Source organism: Urocampus carinirostris, chromosome 18 (genome assembly GCF_059441175.1).
Source record: "Urocampus carinirostris isolate Australia breed hairy pipefish chromosome 18, RoL_Ucar_1.0, whole genome shotgun sequence".
Lineage (NCBI taxonomy): Eukaryota > Metazoa > Chordata > Actinopteri > Syngnathiformes > Syngnathidae > Urocampus > Urocampus carinirostris.
In genome coordinates, this window is record NC_142366.1 from 15750801 (window position 1) to 15772292 (window position 21492).

At 44.8% G+C, this 21492-nt stretch overlaps 1 protein-coding gene and 1 pseudogene across 3 annotated transcripts in view; both read left to right on the forward strand.

The window, feature by feature from the left end:
• pou6f2 (POU class 6 homeobox 2) overlaps positions 1-21492 on the forward strand; it is a 167826-nt gene that overhangs the window by 52273 nt on the left and 94061 nt on the right. For all 3 annotated transcript variants that reach the window (XM_088322697.1, XM_088322698.1, XM_088322696.1), the window contains exons 3-4: positions 1572-1672; positions 5684-5909. In XM_088322697.1, the coding sequence (XP_088178823.1) occupies positions 1572-1672; positions 5684-5909 (327 nt within the window). The remainder of the gene's footprint in view (positions 1-1571; positions 1673-5683; positions 5910-21492) is intronic.
• On the forward strand, positions 13710-13852 carry LOC148348493 (U2 spliceosomal RNA; annotated as a pseudogene).

The window sequence follows — 21492 nt, forward strand, 5'->3', positions numbered from 1 at the left end:
GTCCATTGCCCTTACTTGGGCCCGCTCGTTTGGCTCCAGCTGCTGCCTGTTGCCTGATTGGCTTCCCTCCTTTTTAAACTCAGTGCTCTCATTAACTCCTTCTCAGTCCGTCAACGAATTTCTGCACTTGCAAGATTTGTATTTTGACTCTGTCTGGTATCCTGCTTGTGTATCCAGTATCGATCCCGTCTGTCTCGTCCTGTCCGGTATCTTGCTCCAGTCTCCAGTATCCGGTATTGATCCCGCCTGTCTCGTCCTGTCCGGTATCTTGCCCCAGTCTCCAGTATCCGGTATCGATCCCGTCTGTCTCGTCCTGTCCGGTATCTTGCTCCAGTCTCCAGTATCCGGTATCAATCCCGTCTTTCCTGTCCTGTCTGGTATCTTTCTCGTGTATCCATTATCCGGCATCGATTCCGTCTGTCCTGCCTTGTCCGATATCTTGCTCCAGTCTCCAGTATCCGGTATTGATCCCGCCTGTCTTGTCCTGTCCGGTATCTTGCCCCAGTCTCCAGTATCCGGTACCGATCCAGTCTGTCTTGTCCTGTCCGGTATCTTGCTCCAGTCTCCAGTATCCGGTATCAATCCCGTCTGTCCCGTCCAGTCTGGTATCTTTCTCGTGTATCCAGTATCCGGCATCAATTCCGTCTGTCCTGCCTTGTCCGGTATCTTGCTCCAGTCTCCAGTATCCGGCAACAATCCTGTCTGTCCTGTCCTGTCCGGTATCTTTCTCGTGTATCCAGGATCCGGCATCGATTCCGTCTGTCCTGCCTTGTCCGGTATCTTACTCCAGTCTCCAGTATCCGGTATTGATCCCGTCTGTCCGTTATCTTGGTTGTGCATCGAGTATGTGGTATCAATCCCGTCTGTCCTGCCCTGTCAGGTATCTTTCTCCACTACCCAGTATCCGGTATCGATCCCAACTGTTCCGTCCTGTCCGGTATCTTGCTTCAGCTCTACCTCTACCACACTCTCTCATTCTCTCTCTATCTCCGCTTCCCTCAATATCTTTACCGCACATTTTACCTCTCTCAACCTCTACTTTTCTCTCTACCTTTCTCTCTACCTCTTTATGTCCCATTTTCAATATTAGACAACCGCATCAAACAGAAAATGAGTAAAAAGTATCTGATAGTGGAACAAACATGTTTTTATGTTTTGTATCGCAATATCCAGTCGTTGTCCCGATAGTGGGGTTCCCATATTGTGGGACTTTGCATGCTGAACTGTAAGTGCACTCGGTCCCCAAGGGATTCTGCGTTTTGTGATGCCTCGGCCCCCCGCGGTGATAATAGGGTCTAATTGCGTGTGCCTCGCCGCAGGCCAGGAGCGCAGGGCAGAGCAGGCGGTATTAAGCGGGTGATCCTCTCCCATGTAAATGACCAAATAATGCGCTTGCTTTCCTTCAGCACTAGCCCGGCTTGTTTATTCAGCAGTGCAGTAGTTATTGATGAAACGCTTAAGTAAGAATTACTCACCACCTACCCCTACTTGCTCTGTCTGTCTGCTCAAAACACTAGTCAGTCTCATGCCCTTTAACTTTATTTATGTTTTTGTTTGATTGAATATGACAGGAGCCTGTGAAACTTCAGTCCAGTCGGACATCAGCAGAAGTCCCCCTGAGCAGAGTCAGTTGGGCCTGTCATTCCCGGGGTACCCCTCCATGGGGCCACAGGTGAGTCAAGTGATTTGTTTTCTGCATCCTTGTCTCGATAAATATGGTCTATTCGGGTTTCTGATAAGCTTATGGTTTAGTAGACATTTAAAAATAAAGACGGATGACAACTGTGAAGTTCTGACTTGCAAAGAGAACAGGAGAAGACTACAAAAAACCCTCATGATGCAACCATTTCATATCTGTTCCAATGATCCTCTTCTCAGCCCTTTTTTATTATTAAGTATGCTCTCATTTGGGGTTTTGATAGATTTGTAGTTACGTAAACACTTAATATAAGGAGAGAAGACATCCATAAAGTTTTTACTTGTAGGTAGAACTGGAGAAGACTATGAAAAATCCTCATGAGGCAACCATTTCATATCTGTTCCAACGGTCTTCTTCTGACCCCCCCCCCCTTTTTTTTTTTTTACTAAATATGCCCTTATTTTGGTTTTTGATACTTTTGTAGTTCAGTAGACACTTAATATAAGGAGAGAAGACATCTATAAAGTTTAAACTTGCAAGGAGAACAGGAGAAGACTACAAAAAAAAAACCTCATGATGCAACCATTTCATATCTGTTCCAATGGTCTTCTTCTGACACCCCCTTTTTTAACTAAATATGCCCTTATTTGGGTTTTTGATACATTTATAGTTAAGTGGACACTTAAATTAAGGAGAGGAGACATCTATAAAGTTTGAACTTGTAAGGAGAACATAAGAAGACTACAAAAAAACAAACTTAATGATGAAACAGTTTCATTTCTGTTCCAACGGTCTTCGTCTGACGGAAACACAAGTCCCAAAAAACAGTTTCGTGTAGCGTCCTAGCTTAGCAGTTAGCCCTTCCCGGGGTCGGATACCTGTCTGACCACACAAACCTTCCTACCTTTATACAAATTAATGTGCGCCACCCTAAGGACTAAACAATGCTAACATTCGATCACTGGAATACAAAAAGGAAATAAACACACAAAATCGCAACAAAATGAGATGTGGTCCCTCTTAAACGCGTCAAATGAACAGGTAGAAAAGATCGAGCGGGGCTTTATTGCCATCTACTGTTAAAAAGTGTATTGTACCCTTCAATTTTTTTTTCTTCTTAGCATTTTTATGCCAAGAAAAGGAGTCAGCGATGTCATGATTGCCGATTGAGCGCAGCTGCGGCGGCTTAATTGGCGCCAACAGCCCGGACAGCTGATTGGCTGTCACTCTCTTTTTAAACCCCCGGCTTCTTCTTGGAAGCCCTCAGATTGTTATGCAAACTGTTGCCTTCAGCTCAGTAAGCCCTTTCGTCCGACTCCTTTTTTGCCCTGCCTTTTTCTGCCTGATCTTTGTTGCCAACCTGTTTCTGGAACTGACTACGATCTGCATGCCTGTTACCTGACCTGTTTTGCCCCGTTACCTGCCTACCTCCTGCTACCGACCTCGCTTATGAACTCGACACCGCCTTTGATCTTGCTATTCCCGCCTGTCTCCGATCCTCCTCGCCAGAAGTGCCACTTCCGCACTGCTCGCTCCTTTTGTCCGTCAGCCATCGGATCGTGGAAGCAAGCCTTACTCTCCCTCTTATTCAATAAAAACTGAGAAAACGAGCGCTATTGGGTCCTGTTTCCGTTTCTGGTCTGTGACAAGCGACCCACTTTTGGATACCGAGCCACTACTTGAGAAACACTGCACTGGAATAAATAGGTGAATCCAAGGGCAGCGGTTCGTCCTTGCATAGGATGCACCGTGCTTCTTCAGTGTCGGCAGCGAGCCAGAAATAAAGACCAGCTTCTGGCAGTTCCCTTCCATAGAATGTATGAATGTTGTCAGGCTGGTCGAGCAGTGTCGAGCAAACACTTTGGAGAAACAAAAGAGCGCTTGCACGCCCTACCTAATTCTCCTCCGGCCGGATCAATACTTTTGATATATTCCCCACTGCTGTGTTGGATATTGTCGGAACTACCATTATCCGCTGCTGGTTCAGCCGACGTGAAGCCACCTTGTCTTCCTCTTGCTCGCACTTAGGGTGACAAAAGTCATCTCTTTGGACCATTATGGGTAATTTGTCAGCAGCCGGGTTGCCCGGCGGATCGCCGAGCCTCCCCGTGCCCCTGATGGGCAAGAGAGGACAAGCCCCCCATTGTGCAGCCATTGTGCTGGAGGCGCTCGGTGGGGCGCCCCCCTCCCTATGAGACCACTTGTTATTAATCAGCCATTCGGCTTGCCGAGTGCTAGCACACGACTGCTTTATAATGGGTGAGGCTGAGCAGAGTGTTGAACCTCCGTTAGGAAGCTTTTCTTTCCAAACGGCGCCAAAAAGAGCTTTTGTCAACGGTGGAGGTGAGTAGTTTCTTTTGAGCGGTTTGAAATCGCCGCAGGACAAAAGTGATGACATTTTCTGTACTTTTCTGTCACGACTATCCAGTGATTCATATCCAATTTTCCCGTTGTTAGGAAATAAACTATTAAAAAATGTATCGTTTACCAAATTTTTCGAATTAGCCAAACACAAACTTCATTCTCCTAACAATGCATGATCGTTTCTTTGAGGAAAAATTAACAAGAATAGCCGACATTTTCACACGGAGGCAGAATTATTTTCTTAAATAATAAACTAAGTGAATTCCATCGAATTAGCCGAATTAGTGTGGCTCTTCGTCGAGCCTCTCTCTCGATTGTTCCTCGCGATCGATCTTCTGAAGTTTTTCTGCCCACGTCTTTTCACCAGCTGGCGTGCCGGCTCCCATGGGTGTGCTGACACCTCCCATGGGTCGGCCAGATGCCAGCTTCACCACCTCCTCGCCGAAGGGCGTCGCGATGTCTAAAAAACTCATAACAGCAGAGCTTATCAGAACAACTTCTCCAAACAATGTCTGCTTTCCTGCGTCACAGAGGCTCCTCCGCCGTCCGCCCTTGTCCCAGTTCCAGCTGTTTTCTGTAAACATCATTCCTCTAGGTTATATTGACCTCGCCCCACAGCTCAGCCAGTGAATATCTATTTAAATGTAATTTATATTTGATCGTAAAAAATCCCTTATAGTCAAAAATATATAAAATCCTTCACCGTGTTTGTATTCACTTATTACAGCAGTGGGCTGTGAGGGCCTGCAAGGCCTTCTCTGCTTACCTTAAATATATCTGAATTATGTGATATTATGATTCAACAATTCTAAATAGTCTACAAGCTTCCTTTGTCACGAACCAGGACAGGAAACAGGAATGGAGAACCCAATCGCGTAACGTACTCACAGTTTATTAGGGAGAGGAGGAACGCGCGCCCACTCGATCCGGGGATCGATGGTCACGGAAGTCGATTGAAATCCGAACAAAAGAGTTGTCAAAATCAAACAGATCAGGCCCAAAATAAAACAGGATCAAACACAGGCAAATTCGCAGAACTAGGCAATTCACACAGAGTTTAACAGAAGTCTTGCAGACGCTCTGACAAGTAAGTAGTCCGGCAGCAATCTGTCAATACGTTTCAGCTGGTGTCAGTGGGCGGGGCCAATTTGGGCGCCGTGGCAACCGTGACAGAACCTGGCGCCACACGGCAGGGACCAATTGAGCGCCATGGCAACCATGACATCCTTTCATTCTTCTTCCTTGTTAGCTGCATCTAGATGTGTGATTCACACGCCTATTGGGGGCATAGGGGTTCAGTGTCTTGCCCAAGGACACTTCATTCAACTCTCATTTAACTCAGAAGAGCCAGGAATCGAACCTGCGACCTCTTGGTTCTGAGAACAGCCATCTACTTCCTGAGCTACTGACGCCCCCTAGCCTCCTAGACTCATAAACTACCCGGAGGCCTTCACACCCTGACATCAGTCTTCAAAAGAGCTGTTGGTTTCCATTCCAAATCAGATTCCGAGTTGGCCTCTGAACGCCTGCTAGAAGGTCTTGAGTAACGTCACCGGTTGCAACTTCTGTAGTGAATGCTTCGACTTCTTTCTATAATACAACAATCTTTTGTCCTGAATTATACAGTATCACTTTAATCCCCAACTTTTGTCAATGTCATAATTCTTATATGTCCTACAGTCGCTGCTGGTGGCCCAACAGTTGGCCAACGCGGTCGGTGGCGCCATGTCTGGGGCGGCTGCAGCGGCGGGCATGAAACAGCCAATCCTTATTCCCTTCAACGCCGGCGGCCACCTGGGCAGCCAACAGGGCGTTGTCCTCTCATTGCCCGCTACCAACCTTCAGAACCTACTGGCGGCTGCGGCCGCAGGAGGCATTATGACACTTCCTCTCCACAACCTGCAAGGTAAGACGAGCCTAAGTGGCATTAGCTGCATTTTTTTCAACCGTACGTTTGGGACAACTGGGGTAGGATCTGGTACAGGTGTAACCACGGTGTACCCGTCCCACCAAAGATCCACATTCACGCTGGACTGGATGATGAGGCTTTCATTCCAGTTGCTGCAACGAGTGGCAACATATCCACAACATGTGGTTAGCACCTCCGCTGGCTTTTAACACGTTAGCAGCGCGCTGGAGACTGCTCTAAACATCTCAAGTAGTTTTCTTTTCAGTTTACATAAAATACATTTTAGAATATCAACCATCACAATACATTTTTACATACATTTTCACAAGATACTTTTAACAAGTAATCGTATAGTGGTTTTTTAATCTGAATTTTAACCAACATCATCCTTTTTAGATATATGAGAAAATAGAAATAATTACAATAACGAGTGTGAAAACAGGAACACTTTACCTGCAATGAGTGACACAACATATCCACAACATGTGGTTAGCACCTCCGCTGGCTTTCAACACTATAAGGGGAATTAGCATTTTAGTACAACATCCAAAACTAACATAAATGGCGACAGAAACAAACGAAAATAAATCCAAAAGGCTTGACACCATCAATCACATTACTGCGCATGTTGAGAGATTTGTCAGCTGTGGTTTTAATGTTTACAATTAACTTTTTGCGGAGCACCAAAAGATCATGGCTTACCGTTAGCAGCGCGCTGTAAACTGCTAACAATATCCGCAGTCTGCTCATAAAATCAGAAGCCAAACCAAACCTCATACCAGCAGGTGGCACTGTTGAACTCGTCATTGCAGGACGCTTATACACAAACTATACAAACTTATTTCAGCAGGAATTTCAACTAAACAAAAGTTATTATTACACCTGTTACACAGGGAATTGGTACCAGTATGGCACCTGTCCTGACATAACCTAGATCGAATAAAAACACTACCGCAATCTTCGGACTATAGAGCGCACCTGGTTATAAGCTGCACCCAGTACATTTTTAAAGGAAAAAACATTTTGTACATACATAAGCCGCACCTGACTATAAGCCGCATGTGCCCACATTGAAACATAGGATATTTACACAAAAAGACGGTACATAGAAAGAGTTTGAACAATATACGATGCCACCAGTCATTGAAATACTTCATGTCACATATCATTGGAAAGTGGCGGCCCGTGCATTTCACACTTGGGCCTTCAGTAGTACTATATCTGGATCAATCCAACCCTCAATGATTATTTTACTGGCTATACAACATTTACTGCATGCAGCTGTGATTCCTTATCAAATTGCATTATTATTTAGGAATAAAGCCACATTTTACTCAACCAAAATCCTATTTATTTGTGCACAAAATCCATCCTCTTTTCTTTCCTCAAGAAGATTTCAATTACTCTGTTGAAGAGATTATCTGTGCATTTCAGTTGCATCAAGAAGTTTTTTTCTATCACTATCGAAGCCAAAGCTGAAAGTCAAGTCTGTCCTGTGGTATATCTGGTATGAGTTTTTATTCGAGGGCTGAAAAAGTCAGTTTGATGGAAGTAGTGAACACAAGGATTTTTTCCCTCACTTTTTCATTGTGATATTGCCGTTACCGTAGTTTTGTTACGCTTTCTAGAAGGCCATGGGATTGCCAACTCAATATCTGATTGGCTAAACCAGAACCCATGGCGAACCATACATAGGTCTTTTCATAAGTACATACAGCTCAAAAATAAAATTATACTCATGCAAGTATTGTCTGTAGTGTTTCAGTTGTGATAAGCACAAAATCAAGTCCAGTGTGCGCCTAGTTGATGTGGCACCGACAGCGGTCCAGTATGTAAAGAGCATACTCCCCACTACAGTTTACAGTCAAGGTGTCACACCGACAGACCCGCATTTTGGCTGTATGTCGCTAAGGAATCCTTTATATGGAAGCTCATGAAACAATTTAGGTTCACTGTTGAGATACGGTGTGATGCAAACCCACAGAAAAACTGTAAACACCCAGAAACGCAAGTCCAAGCACAAAGAGCAATTTGAATGGGTGAGCGGTAGGAGCGGTCGGAGCTGTGCGCACAGCACATTTCTCTCTGCACAGTGCTGTCTGTGACAAAAATAAATACTTAAGTATCCTCGTTTACGGTATTTTGCGACATTTTTTACAAAGAACTCTGCTTGCAGTTTGTATTGAAGCCATTATTTATGAGAAAAAAGAAGCTCAAATTGAGCCTCAACGGTTTTAAGTAATTGCGGGAGGGAGACAAATTTAAAGTGGTATATTCGTTAATATGGGACACAGGCTCTGGCATGAGTATTATTTCATAAATGTTATCAAATCATCTGATGTCATGCAGTGAAATGAAATGTTCGTGAAAAATTAGCTTTTGTCTGGGAAGCAGGTTTGGCAGTTTTTTTTATTATTTTTTTTTCAAATATGGTGTGGCTCTCTCCCCCCAAAAATCTAAATATTTTGCTATTATGACACTTGAGATGGACAGCACGGCAGCTGTGTTGTAAGCTCGTCCGCGGCACAGTTCTAAGGTCACGGGTTCAAATCCAGCCACCAGCCTTCCTGTGCGGAGTTTCCACTGGGCACTCTGGTTTCCTCCCACATTCCCAAAAAATATGCATGTCAAATTAATTGTTAGTCTCTGTGTGCCCTGTGACTGGCTAGCAACCAGTCCAGGGTGTTCCACTTCCCGAGGATAGCTTGGATGGGCTCCAGCACCCCCGTGACCCTACTGAGGATAAGCGGTGTAGATAATGGATGAATGGGTAGATGATTGGAAAGACTCTTTGGTTCAGAAATTTCCCTGACCCCTGGACTAAACCAGCAGCTTTATTGTCACTTATTTTATTCCTCTGGGCCTTCAGAACTGATTGTGAAGGCCACCAGGTAGATTTTAGACCCTGGCAACAAGAATGGCTAAAACGTAATTGGTGAAATGCTTAATTAGAAAACTGGAAACAGTGCAACCAGAGCAAAAGCGACGAAAGCAAGCTGACAATTTGGATTCATGGACAAAGCGTCATCAATATCACTCGATTCATATATTTTTAGGACAGCAGAGAAGGCCTTGCAGGTTTTGACAGCCCGCCACTGGTCGCTATTCTCTCCATTTTGCCCATGTTGGCGACACAGCCATTTTTTTTTCTCTTCTTCCAAACAGCGACAGCTCAGCAGCCTTTAGGGCATTGTCAGTCCATCATGGACTGGCCTGAAGGAGCAAAGCATATTAATTACAGGTCACCGTTTTGCAGTGTGCCGCAAAAGCACTCTGCGTCGCTTTTCACTCAATTCTCCTTTTTTTATCCCGTTCTTATCCTCCCATCCCCTGAGCTTACGCGCGCCGTTTAAACTTTCATGTCCAAATGTTCCCTTTTGATCATACTTGTAAATGGTTTTCATTTTAATGTTTAAAACATTGTCTCTTTTATACCATTAGATTGAGGGATGGATGGGACAGGGTTGGGTGGGGGGGCGAAGTCTTCCATGAATCTTGAATGAGTGCAGCGCGCTAATGTCAAAAGACGTCCATGTAAAGTAGTATGTGTGTGCGTCTTGTTTTATTTTAGGGAGAGGATATTACAATAATGCCGTTGCAGCACAAAGTGCAGTGGGGGGGCTGACTCGGGAAAGTGGATGAACGCGTGTCTTGAGTGTGGGAAGGCGAGTGGCGGCCTAATGGAAACAAACATGCATAAATAACAACAAGTGCGGCCCGAGGGCAGAGCTTTTAATAAATCCCCTCATGGAGACCAGATGGGCGCAAACGCGCATCGCCGCTTTCCCTAAAGGCCTTCGGGGATTGACAGACGTGTCGTCGGTGGGAGTGTAACGCCTTTCCTGTTTATCGACCGATGCATTTGATGGATTAGCATCAGAGGTAGGACCGGGCCTAAAAAAAAAATCCAGCCCGACCCTACCCGAGCCCGACCGATCCACATGATTTGCAGGACCGAGCCTGAAATTCCATGTTTTATTTGTGAGGACTCGGGAGGAAAGGATTAATAACAACTCAAAGCTCGTCTTTTTTTATGTTAAACAAGTATAATGTAGCTCCTATGCTATTAGCAAAGGAAAGAAAAGCTACTTGGATAAGGTCTACGGTTATTGAGGGAAAGAATTTGTGAGGACTTGGTAGGAAAGGATTAATATCAAATCAAAGCTCGTCTTTTTTAATCTTAAACAAGTATTATGTAGCCCCTATGCTATTAGCTACCAGCTCGGTGGCCTTGGGGGTATGGCGCCCGCCCCGAGACTGGGAGGTTGTGGTCCAAGCCTCGGCCGAGTCATACCTAAGGCTTAAACATTGGTACCCGTTGCCTCCCTGCTTGGCGTTCAGCATTAGGGGTTGGAATTGGGGGGTTTGGTCACCTAATGACTCCCAACACCTCAGTTGGGTTGAGCGAGGGGGCTGGGAATCCCCTCCTCTGTATCAATCTCCCAAAAAGAGTCAGAAATGACTCTAGCCACCTCCCACTAGGGGGATATGGCTGCGGTATATATACATATATATGCTATTAGCATAGGAAAGAAAAGCTACTTGGATTAGGTCTACGGTTATTGAGGGAAAAAATTTGTGAGGACTCGGTAAGAAAGGATTAATAACAAATCAAAGCTCGTCTTTTTTAATCTCAAACAAGTATAATGTAGCCCCTATGCTATTAGCAAAGGAAAGAAAAGCTACTTGGAGTAGGACTACGGATATTGAGGGATAAAATTAATAGCGGAAACACCCCAATCAAAATTATTTGAACAAAAGCTAGCCAGTTAACGAACTATGAACAAGACAATAAACAATATTCAACAGAAATTATAATAAAAGAACACTCTTGGTTCAAGGTGTTGGATGAGAACTCACAAGGTTAGTTAATCTTGGTCAACTAACCCTTTATTTCTATTACAATTTAATGACCAGTCATCTACTCAAATTTCAGTTGACTATTAGTTGCAAAATTGACTGTTTGGGTTTTAAAATCAACCTACCGTAAATACTGGACTATAAGCCGCTACTTTTTTCCCAAATGTTCAGCCCTGCGGCTTATTCAGTGAAGCGGCCAATGTATGGAATTTTTCTAACGGCCACCAGCGGCGCTGGAGTGTAAAAGGTAAGCTTAAGACAGATAGAAAATGTGCGCCAGGAAAGACTGCAACCTCTGAGTTTAAGCATACGTTGTCTATTAAGTTAAGATACGTTCCGATAATGAGGAAGACGCCCTTGATGGCGATAGTTAAGAGGAGGAAGTCGAGGACGACATCCCGTGAAATTCACAATAACAGGATGCATTTTATTAACAGGCACGTTTGATACATTGCGAGCGTGATCCTACTAGCGTGTTGGTACCTTTCAAAGGCACGGTTTGGGATGAAAGTTATATTATTATTATCAAAGCTTTGAAAACTCTCTCGGTGTACCATCTTTCTTCGTAAATATGTGTAACCATGCATAATATGTATTTGCAACTGTATAGTTTTGTAATATATTTGTTTTAGAGATTTATTCTGTTATGTGTTCTACGGGCCAATCAAAAAGAAGGGGTGGAGCAAGCACGGGCTGATGGGAATTGGGGTAAAGCTGAGTTACCGGTAGATCTGTCTGTTGTCGCAGCGGACAATAGTGGATATATATTTTTCCCACCCTTAACTTTGGAAATAAACATTTTGTTTCCTTGGATTACTTTCAACGGGACCCGGACTTTACAAGTCTGCATCATATGTGTCACGGATTGACGTGTTGGCGTGGAAGGTGACCGGACCAGAACGGAGGCAGGAGGCATGAAGGGAGAACTCAAATGCGTTGACGATCCATAGGTTTTATTTAATAAAATAAAAGTCGCCCAATACTCCGGGGCAAAACAGAACAATACAGAGTTCCTCCGGCACGAACTCAAAAGGACAAGGCATAACAGACTAAAACAGGACAAGGCATAACAGACCGGGATTGTGAATAATGAGTAGTAATGAACCCGCCCCGGCAGAGCCCACAATTCAGCCTTAAATACAGACCCACAATTAGTGAAACTGCTTTCAGCTGTTGCCCAGAGGGCGGGGCAGACTGGTCACCAAGGCGACCGTGACAGAGCCCCCCTCTTAAGGGACAGCTCCCGAGGTCCCAAAAAAAGAAAAAATTACAACCTCACGCCCCGGAATGTTGACGCTCGCGATTGGGGCAACCCCGCTCCCTCCTCCGAACACGCAGGAACGGGGAGAGGCAGGCGCCATCTGCGTCGGGCGGATCGGAATCGGCGCTCGGCAGGGAGGGGGTCTGGTGGGCAAACTGGCCAGGGGATAACAGACAGGCAAAATCAGGGCAGGTAAACAGGACAGGCAAAATCAGAACAGGTAAACAGGACAGGCAAAATCAGAACAGGTAAACAGGACAGGCCGATGCAGAAGAGTCGCACTCAGGGGGTTCAGGTTCAGAAGAGTCGCACTCAGGGGGTTCAGGTTCAGAAGAGTCGCACTCAGGGGGTTCAGGTTCAGAAGAGTCGCACTCAGGGGGTTCAGGTTCAGAAGAGTCGCACTCAGGGGGGAACAGATTCAGAAGAGTCGCACTCAGGGGGGAACAGATTCAGAAGAGTCGCACTCAGGGGGGAACAGATTCAGAAGAGTCGCACTCAGGGGGGAACAGATTCAGAAGAGTCGCACTCAGGGGGGAACAGATTCAGAAGAGTCGCACTCAGGGGGGAACAGATTCAGAAGAGTCAGACTCAGGGGGGAACAGATTCAGAACAGACAAGACAGGACAGGAAAGACTGAACAAAATCAGTACTGGGAGTCGAACAGGCAGGCATGGGAGTCGAACAGGCAGGCATGGGAGTCGAACAGGCAGGCATGGGAGTCGAACAGGCAGGCATGGGAGTCGAACAGGCAGGCATGGGAGTCGAACAGGCAGGCATGGGAGTCGAACAGGCAGGCTTGGGAGTCGAACAGGCAGGCTTGGGAGTCGAACAGGCAGGCTTGGGAGTCGAACAGGCAGGCTTGGGAGTCGAACAGGCAGACTTGGGAGTCGAACAGGCAGGCTTGGGAGTCGAACAGGCAGGCTTGGGAGTCGAACAGGCAGGCTTGGGAGTCGAACAGGCAGGCTTGGGAGTCGAACAGGCAGGCTTGGGAGTCGGAGTCGAACTTGCACGCAGGGGAGAGGGAATAGCAGGCAATCGGCACGGGAGTCGGGCAGGCAGGCGTCAATTCTTCCTGGGACCCCATTCGAGGCACAGCAAGGGCCACGACGGGCGGGGCCGTGGTTCGAATGGGCAGGGAAGGCCAACTCAGTAGGCGCCTGCCGAACTGCGCTCTCCAGCTCTCCCCAAGTCGCGCTGGGATCGTTCGCTGAGTTCTATTTGGGGGCTGGTTCATTCTGTCACGGATTGACGTGTTGGCGTGGAAGGTGACCGGACCAGAACGGAGGCAGGAGGCATGAAGGGAGAACTCAAATGCGTTGACGATCCATAGGTTTTATTTAATAAAATAAAAGTCGCCCAATACTCCGGGGCAAAACAGAACAATACAGAGTTCCTCCGGCACGAACTCAAAAGGACAAGGCATAACAGACTAAAACAGGACAAGGCATAACAGACCGGGATTGTGAATAATGAGTAGTAATGAACCCGCCCCGGCAGAGCCCACAATTCAGCCTTAAATACAGACCCACAATTAGTGAAACTGCTTTCAGCTGTTGCCCAGAGGGCGGGGCAGACTGGTCACCAAGGCGACCGTGACAATATGTTAATTACGGGTATCATTTGCCAGTTATGACGCCGGCCATAATTCTCGGATTGTGCACTATTGAATTTTTTATATACTTACACTGCCCCTAGCGACAGTCGGGCTTGGCCTATTGGTCCTTTGATTTTTGCATTTTGGAGATGGAATATGAGCTTGCTCTGTCCACTCCACGCATCGGCCCGGTATTGCAGTACCTCCGGGAACGGTGCATTCGCAATGATCGCAGCAAGGCTTTAGGGCTAGGACCTTAGCTTGGCCTTTTGGCTGAGAGTAAGTGTCCCGGCTCCTAGGCTTTGTAGCGTATTATGAACTGACCGATAACGGATAATGGATAATGAATAACGAAGATAGATCAATAACCCTTAAAAAACCCAAAACCCCCCTTTTATAGTGTCGGTAGGACCTTGACTCAGCCTATTGGCTGAGAGCAAGTGTCTCGGCCTATTGGCTTAGTAGTGTATTATAATTTGACGAATAATTGGCAATTGATAAAGAACATAGATCGATTAATCTCTACAATATCATAATCGTGGAGCTCACACCTTGGCCTGGGTTAAACTGGTGATTGTGTCATAATTTTCAATGCGGGCGCACGCGGCTTATACACAGGTGCGACTTGTGTAAGAACAAAAGTGGAAAATCACTTAAAAAGTGGTGGGCGCGGCTTATAATCAGGTGCGCTCTATAGTCCGGAATTTACGGTAAATCTGTTTCATGTCAGAATTTAAAGTGGCATAATAATACATCTCAAATTTGAATAACAATTCAAATGTATGACAAGGGGGTTCATCCAATAGGAAAGGAAATCACTATTCCGATGTTTTCCAATATAGGAAAACCAAAATCGATGGGTATCGCTGGTTTCTCAAAGTTTATGAGTCCACAGTCAATGTTAAAGGAATAATCCAATTCCCACCGTGGCCTTGATGTGAAGCTCCATGAAGATTTAGAATTTTCTTGGATTGTTGGTCAAGGGCAGTGTTTTTCAACCTTTTTCGAGCCAGGGCATGTTTTTTACATTGGAAACATTTTGCGGCACACCAGTAACCAAAAATGTTATAAAATGACACTCAACAGTATGTTTAATAACAACATAATTCATAATACCCCAGTTTTTACAGCACAGACACTTGACAATGACATAATATTTGCAGAAAATTATTCATAAATATTTTATTACATTTCAAATTTTAAAAAGTGACATTGGATAATTTCTCATGGCACACGAGTGTGTCGCGGCAAATCACTGGTCTCGGGTAGCTTACCACTTAGATCACCAAAATCTTTGCAGAGGTTCTATGAACGGACAATTTCCAATCATTGAGGAATATAAAGAAATTTTTTTAAGGCCATCCGTCATTTGATGTGTTAAAAATTGGGCCATAAATCTCAGGACCAGTACATCCCTATGTCACGGTTGCCATGGCGCCCAGTTGGTCCCGCCCATGGACTTAAACGCGCTCCTTTGAGCCGTTAGTTGTCTGAGCGTCTGTGATACTTCTGTGAAACTTCTGCAAGACTCCTGTTAAACAAAAGGCAAAATGACATGTATCTTTTTGATGTTGGATTTTATCAAATAAATTTGACTTATTGTCACAGACCAGAAACGGACACAGGACCCAATAGCGCTCGTTTTCTAAGTTTTTATTATCAAAGAGGGAAAGCAGGGCTTGCTTCCAAGATCCGATGCCTGACGGACAAGGGGAGTGGGTGATGCGGAAGTGGCACTTCCGTGTCTAGTGAGGAGGGTCGAAGACAGGCGGGAATTACAAGTCTCTAGCCGGGACGGGAGAACAAAGGCGGTGTCAAGTTCGGAAACAAGTTCGGCAACAGGAGGCAGGCAGGTAACGGGGCAAAACAGATCGGGTAACAGGCACGCAGAACGGGGCAAAGTGAGGTCCGGAAACAGGTTGGCAACGAAGATCAGGGAGAGAAAAGCAGGGCAGGAACAGAGTCGGACGTAAAGGCTTACTGAGCTGGTGGCAACAGTTCGCATAACGATCTGACGGCTTCCTCTTGGAAGCCGGGGGTTTAAAAAGAGTGCATCAGCCAATCAGCTGTCCAGGCTGTTGGCGCCAATTAACCAGTCGCAGGTGCTCTGAATCTGCGATTTATACATGGCAAATGGTAAAGGGTCTGAATTAACAGCGCTTTTCAAGTCACTAAAGAACTCCTCAAGCGATTTACAATCTGTTTCATACTTACCCATTCACACACACGCTCACACACCGATAGCGGCGTCAGCCATGCATTTTTTTCTATGTTTAACTATGCATTTTTGGGCTGGTGCCACTTATAAGACTAATAGTCTGGAATATACAGTACTAATATGAAGAACAATGAATACCCAAAATATTACTATATATGTACCTACACAACTATAAATACACAAAATGTTATTAAAATGTGTACGTATACAAATATCACATATGAGTAAAGCTAAACAATGAAAATTATGAGGAATAATCTACTGGTAGAAAGTAAAATAATTTGAAAAATGTATTGAACCTTAATGGCAGACAGTTGTACATCATCCTCAAATTTGGCAAGCATTCCCGTCTTCGTCTCGATCGTTGTCACTGTTTTCCACTTCCCCTTATCACTCATTTCTTGGGATTCAATAATATTATGACAAATGGGCAATAAAACACAGTAGATCACAATAAAACTAGATGTGGTCTTGCTCAACACAATTGGAACAGAACAGGATCAGGTAGAGGGCATGTCACAGTGTTCTCGTTTGCCCGCGTCCCTGCGTCCTAGACGCGTCATTTTTGCTGGGGACGCATTGTGTCAAATCAACGTGCGTCCCCGGGACGCAACTTTTTTGACACCAAATTGTCATTATTACCCGATTACTTTTTTTTTTTTTTTTAACAAAGATTTACCGCACTCCAAACTTTTCGTCAGGCAGATCCGCCATTGTTGTTTTGGTCTCGCGGATCGAGTTTTTGTTGATGACGTCATTGCTGTGGTTCTTGTCGTCAAGTGAAGGTGAAGGTTAATTATGCCTCCGAAAAAACAGTTAGTATTAGGTGAAAATCAACACTAAATTGGTCATTTCTTTAGTGTCAGTAATAAGTCGAAACATAATGCAGAAAGTGACAACAACGGCAATAATTCCGGCCTCCAAAAAACGGCGGAAAAATTCTTCGGAAGATCGCGCAGGCAATGAAAACACGTGTGTTGAGGTGAACGATTCGACAAAAGAAAGGACTTTTCTGCCAAAATGGACTCAATTATATGCCTGGTGACGCTCTGAGGAGGATGATAATGGATTGGACCACTAGAAGGCATTACAACTGTGACGGGACAGCAAACCACGAAGAATATATGAACTGAAAAATCTGAAGTGATAACTGCTTTGTTTTACCAATTAACTGATGATTAAAACTGCATGAATACATAGATTTATGTCTGCGCAATATTATTTTGTATAATGTACAATATTGTGAACTGAAAGATCTGAAGTGATACCTACTTTGTATTACCAATTAACTGTGATGATTAAAACTGAATGAATATATAGATTTATAGATTTATTTAAATATTTGTCGCCGATTTAAATTTTCAACCCCGATAACACTAAATTTTGGGGACCCATAGATCTCTGTCGGGACCCATAGATTTTTGAGCATGCGAGTCCCCGGGACCCATCACTTTTCACAGGTAAAATGAACACTGATGTTATATGTCGAAGTGTCCTTGGGCAAGACACTGAATCCCTAACGCCCCCAATAAGCAGGTCGGCGCCTTGCATGGCCGCTATTGGTGTGTGAGTGTGTGTGTGAATGGGTAAGTGTGAAGCACATTGTAAAGCGTTTTGGGAGGTTTTCATTGACTTGAAAAGCGCTATATAAACGCAGACCATTTACCATTTAACAAAGCGAACCCCCGAATACAAAGTTGCTGTCTCAAGGTGTAAAAATCCTTCAAATTGCATCCAGACAGAAAAAAGATCAGCCGTCAGATACAACCCCGGTAAAACCGCGTGGAAGATTTTCATTTCATCAGCACGTGTCAAGCCCCGTTGAAGAGATCTCTACTAAAGTGACACAAGTCACGAGTGAAGCTAAATGTCTTGACAATGTCGGGGCCCCCGGGGCCATGCGCAGCCGCTCTACGCTGTCTATGCCAGCCCCAACTCGGGTCCTGGTGCACATCTCATTCTGCTGCAACTCTGCCCACCCAGGGATAATAGATAATCGCACAAAGCGCTTCGCCCTCGTGTTTTACACGAGCTCACGCTGCGGCCTAATTAGTGTCAGATGGAATGACCGCCAGACTCCATCAAGATGCACTGAGCCAAAGCAAGCGTTTAGTCTAATGAGGCAGTTAATGAGCCACCAATGAACCTGCTTGTCTTGAGCAAACAGAGTAGTGGAATATTCACTGACATCTGACTGTTCGAATATGCGCAAGAATGAATTGGGGATGCAAATTGCAGACAATATTCCCATACCTGTCAACCTCCACCGTTCCATGCCCTTACAAATTGTCATATTTTCCAGTTTATTTCAGGCTCATTTATCAAATCAAGTTAATCCGTCGGGTTTGGGCGGGTTCGGGTTAATACATCCGCGACTCAGGTCGGGTCGAACTGACATTTTTTAGGCCCGATCTTACCTTAACTCAATACATGTAACTTGTAGTCAGTCGTATAAAATCCTTTATAGTTAACTGTATAAAATCCTTTACCGTGAAAGCTTCGGGTTAATTTCAGGCTCGTTTATCAAATCAAGTTAATCCGTCGGGTTTGGGCGGGTTACTACACCCGCGACTCGGGTCAGGTCGGGCTGGCAATTTTTAGGCCCAATCTTACCTCTAGTATCTATAATATCGCTGTTTAGATTGATCTGCCCGCCCCTAGTGGCCATATTATCCAATATGAGCAAGTCACGGCTTCATAAATGAGTGATCATTTCAGCTTCTTCCTCAGTAAACCAGTTTGACACGACTCGCTTTTCAAGTAATACGTTTCAGAAGAACTGACAGTGAAAGCTTCCGGTTTATTTCGGGCTCGTTTATCAAATCAAGTTTATCCGTCGGGTTTGGGCGGGTTCGGGTTAATACACCCGCGACTCGGGTCGGGTCGAACTGACATTTTTTAGGCCCGATCTTACCTCTAGTATCTAGTGGCCGTATTATCTAATATGAGTAAGCCACGGCTTCATTATTGGATGATCATTTCAGCCTCCTCCTCGGTAAATCAGTTTGGCACGACTCGCTTTTCAAGTAATACGTCTCAGAAGAACTGACCGTTGTTGGGAATTAACTATCAAAATGTACCGTTTACCAAATTGTTCGAATTAGTTATCTGACTCCATTAACCAAACACAACCTACATTCATCCAACAATCATGCGCGCTTGTTTCTTGAGAGAAAAAATGACCAGGAAAGCCGACATTTTCACACGGGGGCGGATGTTTTTTGTTCCTAACAGAGGAACCAAGTGTACTCAGGAGACGGCCGAAGAAGTGACGTTGGAGTGTGTGTGGAAAGCCCTCTTCTATTCTTCTTTAGCTTTTTCTTATTGGCTCTCTTCTCCCCGTATAATGGTGTGCCGGCTCCTACCATGGGCATGCCAAGGAAGCCCCCTGGGCTTCACAATCTCATACACCAGTGCCTTGATGTCTGGTTTCCCAAAACAACGCCTGGTCATTCTGCGTCAACAACGTCTGGGTGTGCTGATGTGCTATCAGCAGTACGTTCCGTCCTGTAAACATCTTCCACCACTTATGCCCGCCCTGAACTTTCACTGCTCATTGAATAAAGGCACAGTCAGTAACTATCTATTGCATTAAACTCAATACATGTAACTTGTAGTCAATCGTATAAATCCTTTATAGTTAAATGTATAAAATCCTTTACCGTGAAAGCTTCGGGTTTATTACGGGCTCCTTTATCAAATCAAGTTAATCCGTCGGGTTTGGACGGGTTCAGGTTAATACACCCGCGACTCGGGTCGGGTCGGGCTGACGTTTTTTGGGCCTGATCTTACCTCTAGTATCTATGATATCGATGTTTGGATTGATCCGCCTGCCCCTAGTGGCCAAATTATCCAATATGAGCAAGCCACAGCTTCATAATTGGATGATCTTTTTAGCCTCCTCCTCGGTAAACCAGTTTGGGACGGCTGGCTTTTCATGTAATACATTTCAGAAGAACTGACGGTGAAAGCTTTGGGTTTATTTCGGGCTTGTTTATCAAATCACGTTAATGTTGGGTTTGGGCTGGTTCGGGTTATTACACCCGCGACTCGGGTCCGGTCGGGCTGATATTTTTTTGGCCCGATCTTACCTCTAGTATCTATAATATCGATGTTTGGATTGATCCGCCCGCCCCTAGTGGCCATATAATCTAATATGAACAAGCGACAGCTTCATAATTGGATGATGATTTCAGCTTCTTCCTCGGTAAACCAGTTTGGCACGACTGGCTTTTCAAGTAATAACTTTCAGAAGAACTGACGGTTTGTTTGAAAAAATAAACTCACAGTGAAACAAAACAAGAGAGAAAGTTATCTTTTCTGAAATGAGCGCAGGCAAATCTGACAGACTTTCACAGATCCCCCAAAAGTAGGTTATGTCACACCTCGACTCTCTAAACATTGCCAGCTATTAGCTTCCTAAAACATACATGAGTGCTTTACTTTTAAAAACGAGTTACGACGGCAACTTTCCTCATGTTTTGGTGATTAACGCGATGGTAAGAGTAGCCGCATCAAAGCCAGCTCCGACAAAGTCTTCATCTGCCGACGCGGTTTCTCCGCGTTAATGCGAAAGCTTGAAGCGCTTAATAAGCCAACGACGCCCCGCCGCCTTCTTCTCCGCGCTCGACATCAGAGAAGCGTGGAGTTCTGATGGTGCAGGTGAGCCTCGTCTCTACTCGCCGGTTTTAAAGGTCGGTATCCCACTCACCTGCCGTAATGAGAGATGGCGCGGCTGCCAATCAAAGACCCGTCTGGGGTTTTGATTCCCGCGCTCGACGGTGTCGCTCCCGGGTTGCCGGTCGTCGGCACGCTACAAATGAGGGGAAATCACTCGGCTCATTACGCCGCGGAAGGGCGAGCCCACGGGAGGGGAGGCGCGCGGTAGTTACACGTGTCGGATTGCGACGCCTTCGCCTTGGTTTACTTAATGATATTTCTTCTCACCCCGGGAAAATGCGGCCGTTGCATTTTGAATTGGGGTGAACGGCTACATGATTTCGCAAAAAATAACATATTTTCACAACTACGAGTCGCTCCGGTGTACAGGCACTGCCCTACTTACGAACCAGACAATCGTTCGTAAGTTGAATTTGTTCGTAAGTGCTATATTTTGTGTGTTTAAGGTTTATATAAATATGTTTAAGGCTTGTATAAGTATCCTGTATTGTTTTGTACTGTTAAAGTTAAACATTATAAAAACTATTTGGTGGCTGTATTACCCAAGAAAAAACAGATAATTAGTTATAAAACTACTTCGTGGTAGCTGCAGCGCCATGCCCATGCTCACCCGTGTCTCTTGGCGAACAGGACCTACCACTCCGTAGGCGTGGTTTATTATTCGTCAGTAGACAACAGGAAAAGGAACTCACATGAGCACGACTTCACAATAAAAGAATATAAGATTGATAAACGTATAAAAGATGTAATTAGACTGATGATTGAAACGTTACTTTATGTGTGTGTGTGAGAAAGATTGTTTTTATATTTAGGAATATAAAAACAAGTTATTTTCATTGCATTGAATTCTGAGAAATGCACATATCCAAAACGGCCACCTTTACAGTACTAAAAAAAAAAACATTTCATAAAATAATAAGCTCTTTAAAGATAAATAAATTTGAGTTCAACTTACTTTTGGAAGATG